This window comes from Salvelinus fontinalis, chromosome 33 (genome assembly GCF_029448725.1).
Source record: "Salvelinus fontinalis isolate EN_2023a chromosome 33, ASM2944872v1, whole genome shotgun sequence".
Classification (NCBI taxonomy): domain Eukaryota; kingdom Metazoa; phylum Chordata; class Actinopteri; order Salmoniformes; family Salmonidae; genus Salvelinus; species Salvelinus fontinalis.
The window spans coordinates 35,399,466-35,412,229 of NC_074697.1; the positions used below are offsets into that span (position 1 = coordinate 35,399,466).

At 48.1% G+C, this 12,764-nt stretch overlaps 1 protein-coding gene across 5 annotated transcripts in view; it reads left to right on the forward strand.

Moving 5' to 3' along the window:
• LOC129832129 (stAR-related lipid transfer protein 13-like) overlaps window positions 1-12,764 on the forward strand; it is a 133,592-nt gene that overhangs the window by 106,195 nt on the left and 14,633 nt on the right. For all 5 annotated transcript variants that reach the window (XM_055895916.1, XM_055895918.1, XM_055895917.1 and 2 more), the window contains 2 exons: window positions 1,397-1,468; window positions 5,364-5,445. In XM_055895916.1, the coding sequence (XP_055751891.1) occupies window positions 1,397-1,468; window positions 5,364-5,445 (154 nt within the window). The remainder of the gene's footprint in view (window positions 1-1,396; window positions 1,469-5,363; window positions 5,446-12,764) is intronic.

The window sequence follows — 12,764 nt, forward strand, 5'->3', positions numbered from 1 at the left end:
ACTGTTCTCCTGGCATACACCAAACCCAGATTAGTCCGTCGGACTGCCAGATGGTGAAGCGTGATTCATCACTCCAGAGAACGCCTTTCCACTGCTCCAGAGTCCAATAGTGGCGCGTTTTACACCACTCCAGCCAACACTTGGCATTGCTTATGGTGTTCTTATGCTTGTGTGCAGCTGCTCGGCCATGGAAACCCATTTCCTGAAGCTCCCAATGAACAGGTCTTGTGCTGATGTTGCTTCCAGAGGCAGTTTGGAACTCAGAGTGTTGCAACTGAGGACAGACAATTTTTAGAGGAGTTCGGTTGTGAGCTTGTGTGGCCTACCACTTTGTGGCTGAGCCGTTGTTGCTCCAATACATTTCCACTTCACAATAACAGCACTTACAGTTGACTGGGGCAGCTCTAGTAGGGCAGAAATCTGATGAACTGACTTGTTGGAAAGGAAGCATCCTATAACGGTGCCAGATGGAAAGTCACTGAGCTCTTTAGTAAGGTCATCGTTTATGGAGATTGCATGGCTGTGTGCTCCATTTTATACACCTGTCATCAACGGGTATGGCTGAAATAGCCGAACCTACTAATTTGAAGGGGTGTCCACATACTTTTGTATAGTGTATCTAGTGAACATAAGACTGCCAGTCCAGGACAGTTTGATCTGCTGGCTTTGCTTTGCTATGATATCTATATTTAGCATGATTTGTAGATTTCTTCTGTTTGAGAAGTCTAATCTTTTGTAAAACGCAGATAAAAAATAGACACAACAAAAATGCAGTGTTGAGACAATAAAAATGATAGATATGACTTTAAAGGTGCAGTTCTAGAAATACATATCCCATGTCTTCCTGTGCTGATCCCTCTGCTGTCCAGCAGTGGATCCTGACTTGTATTTATTTCCCCCTTCTTTGGGCTCTGTGTTCAGGTTATAGAGCTCAAATCCAAGCTGGATAAGTTAGAAGATTAGAGACCAGACCTCAGATAGTCACAGGGTTTTATGTCGGTCTACCCGAGGGACCAACTATCTATCACCTTAGTACTAGTTCAAGTTTTATTGTTACATACAGTACAGTGAAGTACTTAACTTACATACTATCTAACAGCTTCATGGTTTCAATCTCAACTCTGTTTCTGTTTTTTGTTCTTCCAAGAGAACAGCCTTCCATGGTGAGTGCTGCTGGTTGCTTATAGTCATCATAAAGGCATTTGACAGGCTGTATTTATGTTGTTGTTGACAAAAAACATTTGGACAAATGGATGGATTTTCTTCCCATAATTGATAAAACATAAAAGTGAAACAGTGAATACAGTGAATACCCCCTACCCACCACTCCGTGTTGGACATACTGTTTATTGTTGTTACTCTGACTGACAAGAAATGTTTTCTTGCTCTGTTTCAGAACTCGAGGCGAAGGAGGCGTGTGATTGGCTACGAGCGGCAGGATTCCCCCAATACGCTCAGCTCTTTGAAGGTAATACATTCTTGTCTAGAATGCCATTGTATGCTGTAGCATTAAGATTTCCCTTCACTGGAACTAAGGGGCCTAGCCCGAACCATTAAAAACAGCCCCAGGCCATTATTCCTCCACCAAACTTTACAGATGGAACTATTTACAGTTGAAACATTCGAGCTATTGTGCTGACGTTGCTTCCAGAGGCATTTTGGAACTCGGTAGTGAGTTATGGAACCGAGGACAGATGATTCTAACACACTACACGCTTCAGCACTCGGTGGTCCCGTTCTGTGAGCTTGTGAGGCCTACCACTTCGTGGCTGAGTCGTTGTTGCTCCAAGACATTTCCACATCACAATAACAGCACTTATAGTTGACCGGGCAGCTCTAGCAGGGCAGAAATGTGAAGAACTGACTTGTTGGAAAGGATGCATCCTATGCTGGTGCCACATTGAACGTCACTGAGCTCTTCAGTAAGGCCATTCTATTGCCAATATTTGTTTATGAAGATTGCATGGCTGTATGCTCGATTTCATACACCTGTCAGCAATGAGTTTCTATATGAGGAGTGAATAATCTGGCACAGTCAGGCTTCCTCTTACACTGCCCAGCACTACCCAACCCAACCCTGTCCCATGTCGTGTCCTGTCCATTCCTCTCCTACCCTCTCATGTCCTCCTCTCATGTCCTATCCTCTCCTCTCATGTCCTGTCCTACACTCTCATGTCCTCTCCTCTCATGTCCTCTCCTACACTCTCATGTCCTATCCTCTCATGTCCTCTCCTCTCATGTCCTCTCATACACTCTCATGTCCTCCTCTCATGTCCTATCCTCTCCTCTCATGTCCTGTCCTACACTCTCATGTCCTCTCCTCTCATGTCCTCTCCTACACTCTCATGTCCTATCCTCTCATGTCCTCTCCTCTCATGTCCTCTCCTCTCATGTCCTCTCATACACTCTCATGTCCTCTCCTCTCATGTCCTCTCCTTTCATGTCCTCTCATCTCCTCTCATGTCCTCTCCTCTCCTCTTATGTCATCTCCTCTCATGTCCTCTCCTATCATGTCTTCCTCTCATGTCCCCTCCTCAATGTCCTCGCCTCTAATGTCCTCTCCTATCATGTCCTCTCCTCTTATGTCCTCTTCTCTTATGTACTCTCCTCTCATGTCCTCCTCTCATGTCCTCCCCCTCTTCTCCTCTCCTCTCATGTCTCCTCCTCTCCTCTCCTCTCCTCTCCTCTCCTCTCCTCTCCTCTCCACTCCTCTCCTCTCCTCTCCTCTCCTCTCATGTCTCCTCCTCTCCTCCCATGTCCTTTCCTCTTATGTCCTCTCCTCTTATGTCCTCTCCTCTCATGTCCTCTCTTCTCATGTCCTCTCCTCTTATGTCCTCTCCTCTCCTTAAGTCCTCTTCTCTCATGTCCTCTCCTATTATGTTCTTCTCTCATGTCCTCTCCTCTCACATTTTCTCCTCTCCTCCTATGTCCTCTCCTCTCCTCTTATGTCCTCTCTTCTCATGTCCTCTCCTCTCCACTCCTCTCATGTCCTATCATCTCAGGTCCTCTCACCTCCTATCCTCTCATGTCCTCTCCTCTCATGTCCTCTCCTCTCATGTCCTCTCCTCTTATGTCCTCTCCTCTCATGTCCTCTCCTTCACTCTCATGTCCTATCCTCTCATGTCCTCTCATGTCCTCTCATACACTCTCATGTCCTCTCCTCTCATGTCCTCTCATATCCTCTCATGTCCTCTCCCCTCCTCTCATGTCCTCCTCTCCTCTCCTCTCCTCTCCTCTCCTCTCCTCTCCTCTCCTCTCCTCTCATGTCTCCTCCTCTCCTCTCATGTCCTTTCCTCTTATGTCCTGTCCTCTCCTCTCCTCAAATGTCCTCTCCTCTCATGTTCTCTCCTATCATGTCCTCCTCTCATGTCCTCTCCTCTTATGTCCTCTCCTCTTATGTCCTCTCCTCTCATGTCCTCTCCTCTTATGTCCTCTCCTCTGCTCTTAAGTCCTCTCCTCTCATGTCCTCTCATATTATGTTCTCCTCTCATGTCCTCTCCTATCATGTCCTCTCCTCTCCTCTCACATCTTCTCCTCTCCTCTTATGTCCTCTCCTCTCATGTCCTCTCCTCTCCTCTTATGTCCTCTCCTCTTATGTCCTCTCTTCTCATGTCCTCTCTTCTCATGTCCTCTCCTCTCCACTCCTCTCATGTCCTATCATCTCAGGTCCTCTCCCCTCCTATCCTCTCATGTCCTCTCCTCTCATGTCCTCTCCTCTCATGTCCTCTCCTCTCCTCTCATGTCCTCTCCTCTCCTCTCATGTCTTCTCCTCTCTTATGTCCTCTCCTCTCATGGCCTATCCTCTTCTCTCCTCTTATGTCCTCTCCTTTCATGTCCTCTCCCCTCCTCTCATGTCCTCTCTTCTCATGTCCTTTCCTCTGGCAGTTTAATTTGCACAGCTGTCCTCAGGATTCTCAGGTCTACAGCTTCTTTCAACTCACCCAGGGAGGGAGGGAGGAGAGAGAAAAGTGACAGAGCGACAGGGGGGACTGCAGAAAGAGAGAAAGAGAAAGACTCAGTTGGGCTTTGGTCTGGATAGTTCCTGGCTAGAGTTACTACCCAAACATGTCCAGCACACTAAAACAAAGAGGTCATGGGAAAAAGTTTTATCATCATGGTTTAGAAGCAGCCAGCTCTCCTCACCCCTACTACCCTCTCCTCCTCACCCCTGCTCCCCTCCTCCCTTCCTTCTCACCCCTCCTCCCCTTCTTCTTCCCAGCACCCTCGGGGCTCCAGATCTTTTGAAGTGAGAGGGTGTCATGAATCTCTTGGTGACAGGGATTGTAGCCTGTTGTAAAGGAGACACACTGAGTGTGTGTGTATGTGCGTACGTGTGGCTGCATGTGCATGGAAAGCCGCAGCTACAATCTCTCCACTGCTATCCACATTATGTCCCCCTCTATTCAGCTCCATACAGCCTGCTCAGTAAAGGAAACAATGGTTACCAAGACTGTAGTGTTTCAAATGTATTTTATTTTATCTTTATTTAACTAGGCAAGTCAGTTAAGAACAAATTCTTATTTACAATGACGGCCTACACCGGCCAAACTCGGACGACTCTGGGCCAAGTGTGCGCCACCCAATCTCAGCCAGTTGTGATACAGCCTGAATTCGAACCAGGGTGTCTGTAGTGACGACTCTAGCACTGAGATGCCTAAGACCGCTGCGCCACTCAGGAGCCCAATTCATGTGAAACTGTTGTATTGAGGTAGACACTGATGAGTAGACTTGAAGATTGAGCATAAAGTAAGTACATTTTGAAAACATTTAACAATTCCTGCCGGCTGCGGCTCCCCCGACCCAGATCTGTCTGAGTGTATTTTGATATCTGTGTTTCTCCTTATGTGACAGACCATGCTGCGTTGCTTTTCATAAAACAGTTAATGATACCACATGAATGCCGTAGGATGTAATATTGAGGGTCTGAAGTGAATCTGTGACTGCGTCCCAAATGGCACCCTATTCCCTACATAGCGGACTATGGGCTCTGGTCAAAAGTAGTGCACTATGTAGGCAATAAGGTGCCAATTGGGACGCAGATGGCGTGTTACATAGCAGGAGGCCAATACCCAGAGACAGACGTAATGCTGCTGCTACTGCTCAATGTCTCAGCGCCGTTATTTGGGCAAGCCCTGTCTCTCTTCATTACCATCTCTCTCTCTCTCTCCTGGATAGGTCTCTGGAAACAATGTGCTTTCCTTCTCATGGCTGTTCCGTTTATCTTCCTGAGTTAAAAAGTGAAGCTGGTTGGGATCTGCCACGTGTCCAGCCTGCTGCCCTATTAAGGAGCTAGATAACTACTGAGAGGAGAAATGGACTGAACTATTTAAAGTTGTATCTTTAATCTGTTTCCTCCTCCTCAGACTCTCAGTTCCCCATCGACATCTCTCCTGTGAAGAAAGACCATGACTTTCTGGACAACGACCTGGTGGATCCTCTCTGCAGGTGAGTGGATTTAAACCTGGTTGGATTTTCCATACTGCTTCCATACAAATTGCAGTGTCATTTAGTTGACGTTGACTGTGTGAGTTTGTAAGCCAGTCAGTAAGGTAACGCCAGAGAGAGCTGAGTGTTTGAGCCTCAGGGAAGTGAAATGGATCTATATCGCTTAAACTGACAGAGCGATAATCACTGTGAACAACAAGCACGTCACGCATCTAGCAGTCCTTTACTAGACAGACGTCACAGAAACCTCACACTAACGTTACACAGCCACCAGAAGAAAACAACAGCACAATAGATTATCCAACCTGGCAGACCAGAGGGGTATACTGCAGAGTAAGATCAATGCGTCAGCCAGCTAACTAAAATATTGTGAAATAACTTTTTATTTTATGGAAAGATAAACTTGAAATGGGCAATCTTTAATTGACTCAACAACCAAAAACACATACAGTGCAGTCGGGAAGTATTCAGACCCTTTGAATTTTTCCACATTTTGTTACGTTAGTCTTATTCTAAAATTAGTTGAATATATTGTTTTCTTCATCAATCTACACACAATACCCCATAATGACAAAGCGAAAACAGGTTCAGAACATTTTGCAAATTTATAAAACATAAAAAACATAAATACCTTATTTACATAAGTATTCAGACCCTTTGCTATGAGACTCGAAATTGAGCTCAGGTGCATCCTGTTTCCATTGATTATCCTCGAGATGTTTCTACAACTTGACTGGAGTCCACCTGTGGTGAATTCAATTGATTGGACATAATTTGGAAAGGCACACACCTGTCTATATAAGGTCCCACAGTTGACAGTGCATGTCAGAGCAGACACCAAGCCATGAGGTCGAAGGAATTGTCTGTAGAGCTCCGAGATAGGATTGTGTCGAGGCACAGATCTTGGGAAGGGTACCAAAACATTATGCAGCATTGAAGGTACCCAAGAACACAGTGGCCTCCATAATTCTTAAATGGAAAAAGTTTGGAACTACCAAAAATCTTCCTAGAGCTTTCCGCCCCACCAAACTGAGCAATCAGGGGAGAAGGGCCTTAGTTAGGGAGGTGCCCACTCTAAAGAGCTCCAGATTTCCTCTGAGGAGATGGGAAAACCTTCCAGATGGACAACCATCTCTGCAGCACTCCACCAGTCAGGCCTTTATGGTAGAGTGGCCAGATGGAAGCCACTCCTCAGTAAAAGGCACATGACAGCCCACTTGGAGTTTGCCAAAAGGCACCTAAAGGATTCAGACCATGAGAAACAAGACTCTCTGGTCTGATAAAACAAAGATTGAACTCTTTGGTCTGAATGCCAAGTGTCACGTCTGGAGGAAACTTGGCACCATCCCTACAGTGAAGCATGGTGGTGGCAGCATCATGCTGTGAGGATGTTTTTCAGCGGCAGGGACAAGGAGACAAATCAGGATCAAGGGAAAGCTGAACGGAGCAAAGTACAGAGAGATCCTTGATGAAAACCTTCTCCAGAGCGCTCAGGACCTCAGACTGGTGCGAAGGTTCACCTTCCAAAAGGACAATGACCCAAGGCACACAGCCAAGACAACGCAGGAGTGGCTTCGGGACAAGTGTCTGAATGTCCTTGAGTGGCCCAGCCAGAGTCCGGACTTGAACCCGATCTAATTTCTCTGGAGAGACCTGAAAATAGCTGTGCAGCGATGCTCCCCATCCAATCCGACAGAGCTTGAGGGGATGGGAGAAACTCCCCAAATACTGGTGTGCCAAGCTTGTAGCGTCATACCCAATAAGACTCAAGGCTGTAATCGCTGCCAAAGGTGCTTCAACAAAGTACTGAGTAAAGGGTCTGAATATGTATGTAAATGTGATATTTCAGTTTGTTTTTTATTATCAATTTGCAACAATTTCTAAAGACCTGTGTTTGTTTTGTCATTACAATGAAGGGTATTGTCTGTAGATTGATGAGGGAATAAAACAACTTAATCCATTTTAGAATAAGGCTGTAACTTACATTTTTTGGGGAAAAACTCAAGGGGTCTGAATACTTTCCGAATGCACTGTATATAAGTTTCACTTTCTTAATGAACCAGAAAATCAATAGTTATTGATGGTTGTGTATCTGGCTATCTCACTAATCCTGCTTTGTAGTATACCCCTCTGGGCCTATTTTTCAAACCTGCTTCCGTCTGGCAAGACTCGTAGTCAAGTTTAACCTGTTTGGGGTGCAAGCCCGACCTCGGACCGAAAATGACACCCCTGCAGAGCGCGAAATTCAAAATCTATTTTTTAAAAATATTTAACTTTTACACATTAACAAGTCCAATACAGCATTTGAAAGATAAACATCTTGTCAATCCAGCCAACATGTCCGATTTTTTAAATGTTTTACAGAGAAAACACCACATATATTTATGTTAGCTCACCACCAAATACAAAAGTGGACAGACACGTATGAATTATGATTATGAAGTATGAATTATGATTGAAGTAGCATGCACAACCAACCGAAATAAACTAAAACCAACCTAAAGAGCCCAGAAAAAACGACCTCAGATGACAGTCATATAACATGTTACACAATAAATCTATGTTTTGTTCATAAAAAGTGCATATTTTAGCTATAAATCAGTTTTACATTGATGCTACCCAAAAATGCTAATACATAGCTACAGTCTGAATCCAGCCGGGAGTAGCCAGAGAAAATACATACACCAACGTCGGCTACTAATTACACCTCATAAAACATTTCAGAAAAACATATGGTGGATAACTAATGAAAGACAGATATCTTGTGAATACAGACAACATTTCCGATTTTTGAAGTGTTTTACAGCGAAAACACAATATATCGTTATATTAGCTAACATCATAAGCTAGCATAAGGCAGCATTGATTCTAGTCAAGCGCTAGCCTAGCATAGTTAGCAGAGTTAGCATTCAACAGTTCGACATATATATGAAAAAGCATCCCAAATTGGGTCTTATCTTTCTTGGTACTCCATCAGAATGTTGTAACGGGGTCCAATGTCCAGTAGAGTCTTTAGTTGGGTTCCAGAACGAATGATTTCCCTCTTTGGTTAGCTAGCACGGTAGCATTGCTGCGCCAGAAAGCGTTTCTTCAAAAAATTCTTCCGTCGTTTCACATCTAAAGTCCAGAATAAATTGCAATAATATAATTAAAGTATATTGAAAAAACACACTTTAGGATGATTTTGTGACATGTAGCAAATAATATCGTAGTCAGGCATCATATTCAACGTTATCTACCTTGTTCCAGAAGCCGAGATCAAATTATCCTTCGCGCCCGGATTTTTATTTTAACTGCGCAGGTCTCACAAGAAGTTCTGTTATTCAGTCCAGGGAAGAGATATTCGACTCCTTCCAATTCTCACTTCCGCATTACAGTCTGGCGAACGCCTCTGACGTGTCCCTATGGTCATAAGTCAAATGGCCTTTTATAGAGAAGGTCTTAAAGAGACACATCGCATTTTGGGAAACTCAATTCGGCTGGGAAAATGGCTGTAAAAATATTTCTGTTCGACTTAGAGAAACAATTCAAACCTTTTTAGAAACTACAGACTGTTATCTATCCAACAGTAGTAAATATATGCATATTGGAAAATAAAAAGTTTCTTAGGAGGCCGTTTGAAAATGTGCACACATTTTCCAGTTTTTTCAATATTCAGCGTGCAGCCCAAACAGGTTAACCTCACCATTGTTTCCCCTCTGCTATGCCAAGACATGAACTGTCTATGATTGGGTTAACAACAGCCTTTTAGTTCCCCATGTTGCCTTATGTTGCTATGTTGCTAACTTTCTCCAGAGAGTGTCAGCAGAAAGAAGGGCTTCGTCCCAAATGGCACCCTATTCCTTATATAGTGCACTACTTTTGTCCAGGGCCCATAGGACTCTTGTCGAAATAGTGCACTATATAGGGTGCTATTTGGGATGAAGCCAACGTAGGAGGAGGGAAAGGGCTGCCTTCACAGATTAACACACTGTGACTCCAAACAACCCTTAAGCGACGAATCTACATTCCAAACTAGCCCTGCAGACAGTGCCTCCCAGCTCCCACCTCCCTGTGACTCTGTCTCCCTGTGAGTGTCACCCCCCCTACACCATCCTTGACTTCTCAGCTTCTTTATGGTCACCTGGACCCAGAGGAGGCTGGCAAACATGCTGTCTGCCTGTCACTGTGTGTGGTGAGCAGAGGAACACTTCCTCCCTCCACACTGGCCATGGGGCTGAGAGGAACAGATAGATGTGTCATGCTCTCCACTGCTGTTTTCTCTGTGATCCCTAGTTATTCAGGCTCTATTATGCTCAACACTCTCTATAGGCTCTACGGGCTCCAACAGCTACTGTAAGGACTATGGGAACTAACCTAAGATGAGTCTGAAATGGCAACCTATTCCCTATAGTGCCATACATTTGACTAGAGCTCTATGGGCCCTGGTCAAAAGAAGTGTACTATATAGGGAATAGGGTACCATTTGGGACACAGATAACTGTATCCTGTTGGCTCCAGAGCAGCAGGAGAAGGCTAGAGGCTAGCATCTTCTAACTCTACTACATCTGAAGCTCTTTACTGTCACAGAATCCACATGAACCCTGCATGGGACAATATCTGGAGTGGTAAAACGTTATGACTGTCACGCCGCAAATCTTCTGTCAAGCGCCATTTTGTTGGCGTGGGGATTGGTTAGAAATGTGTCGTCATGTTTACCTCTCGTTGTTGTTGTTGTCGTTGTTGCTTTAGGCAGGGCAGCTTGTTGGCCTGTGTGTTTCTGTGTCATTTACCTTTGCAGTCCGCCAGCCTCCCTTACTCTCTGCCAGGCTAGCTGTCCCACAGGCCTCTACTCTCCTACTCTCTGCCAGGCTAGCTGTCCTACAGGCCTCTACTCTCCTAATCTCTGCCAGGCTAGCTGTCCTACAGGCCTCTACTCTCCTAATCTCTGCCAGGCTAGCTGTCCTACAGGCCTCTACTCTCCTAATCTCTGCCAGGCTAGCTGTCCTACAGGCCTCTACTCTCCTACTCTCTGCCAGGCTAGCTGTCCTACAGGCCTCTACTCTCCTAATCTCTGCCAGGCTAGCTGTCCCACAGGCCTCTACTCTCCTACTCTCTGGCAGGCTAGCTGTCCCACAGGCCTCTACTCTCCTACTCTCTGGCAGGCTAGCTGTCCCACAGGCCTCTACTCTCTGGCAGGCTAGCTGTCCCACAGGCCTCTACTCTCTGGCAGGCTAGCTGTCCCACAGGCCTCTACTCTCCTACTCTCTGCCAGGCTAGCTGTCCCACAGGCCTCTACTCTCTGGCAGGCTAGCTGTCCCACAGGCCTCTACTCTCCTAATCTCTGCCAGGCTAGCTGTCCCACAGGCCTCTACTCTCCTAATCTCTGGCAGGCTAGCTGTCCCACAGGTCCCTACTCTCTGCCAGGCTAGCTGTCCCACAGGCCCCTACTCTCTGCCAGGCTAGCTGTCCCACAGACCCCTACTCTCTGCCAGGCTAGCTGTCCCACAGGCCCCTACTCTCTGCCAGGCAGGCTGTCTCACAGGCCCCTACTCTCTGCCAGGCTAGCTGTCCCACAGGCCCCTACTCTCTGCCAGGCTAGCTGTCCCACAGGCCCCTACTCTCTGCCAGGCAGGCTGTCTCACAGGCCCCTACTCTCTGCCAGGCTAGCTGTCCCACAGGCCCCTACTCTCTGCCAGGCTAGCTGTCCCACAGACCCCTACTCTCCTACTCTCTGCCAGGCTAGCTGTCCCACAGGTCCCTACTCTCTGCCAGGCTAGCTGTCCCACAGACCCCTACTCTCTGCCAGGCTAGCTGTCCCACAGGTCCCTACTCTCTGCCAGGCTAGCTGTCCCACAGGCCCCTACTCTCTGCCAGGCTAGCTGTCCCACAGGCCCCTACTCTCTGCCAGGCTAGCTGTCCCACAGACCCCTACTCTCTGCCAGGCTAGCTGTCCCACAGGTCCCTACTCTCTGCCAGGCTAGCTGTCCCACAGGCCCCTACTCTCTGCCGAGCTAGCTGTCCCACAGGCCTCTACTCTCCTACTCTCTGCCAGGCTAGCTGTCCCACAGGTCCCTACTCTCTGCCAGGCTAGCTGTCCCACAGACCCCTACTCTCCTACTCTCTGCCAGGCTAGCTGTCCCACAGGCCTCTACTCTCTGCCAGGCTAGCTGTCCCACAGGCCTCTACTCTCTGCCAGGCTAGCTGTCCCACAGGCCCCTACTCTCTGCCAGGCTAGCTGTCCCACAGGCCCCTACTCTCTGCCAGGCTAGCTGTCCCACAGACCCCTACTCTCTGCCAGGCTAGCTGTCCCACAGGTCCTTACTCTCTGCCAGGCTAGCTGTCCCACAGACCCCTACTCTCTGCCAGGCTAGCTGTCCCACAGGTCCCTACTCTCTGCCAGGCTAGCTGTCCCACAGGCCCCTACTCTCTGCCAGGCTAGCTGTCCCACAGGCCACTACTCTCTGCCAGGCTAGCTGTCCCACAGACCCCTACTCTCTGCCAGGCTAGCTGTCCCACAGGTCCCTACTCTCTGCCAGGCTAGCTGTCCCGCAGGCCCCTACTCTCTGCCAGGCTAGCTGTCCCACAGGCCTCTACTCTCCTACTCTCTGCCAGGCTAGCTGTCCCACAGACCCCTACTCTCTGCCAGGCTAGCTGTCCCACAGACCCCTACTCTCTGCCAGGCTAGCTGTCCCACAGGCCCCTACTCTCTGCCAGGCTAGCTGTCCCACAGGTACCTACTCTCTGCCAGGCTAGCTGTCCCACAGGCCCCTACTCTCTGCCAGGCTAGCTGTCCCACAGGCCCCTACTCTCTGCCAGGCTAGCTGTCCCACAGGCCCCTACTCTCTGCCAGGCTAGCTGTCCCACAGACCCCTACTCTCTGCCAGGCTAGCTGTCCCACAGGCCCCTACTCTCTGCCAGGCTAGCTGTCCCACAGGTCCCTACTCTCTGCCAGGCTAGCTGTCCCACAGACCCCTACTCTCCTACTCTCTGCCAGGCTAGCTGTCCCACAGACCCCTACTCTCTGCCAGGCTAGCTGTCCCACAGGTCCCTACTCTCTGCCAGGCTAGCTGTCCCACAGGTCCCTACTCTCTGCCAGGCTAGCTGTCCCACAGGTCCCTACTCTCTGCCAGGCTAGCTGTCCCACAGGCCCCTACTCTCTGCCAGGCTAGCTGTCCCACAGGTCCCTACTCTCTGCCAGGCTAGCTGTCCCACAGGCCCCTACTCGCTGCCAGGCTAGCTGTCCCACAGACCCCTACTCTCTGCCAGGCTAGCTGTCCCACAGGCCCCTACTCTCTGCCAGGCAGGCTGTCCCACAGGCCCCTACTCTCTGCCAGGCT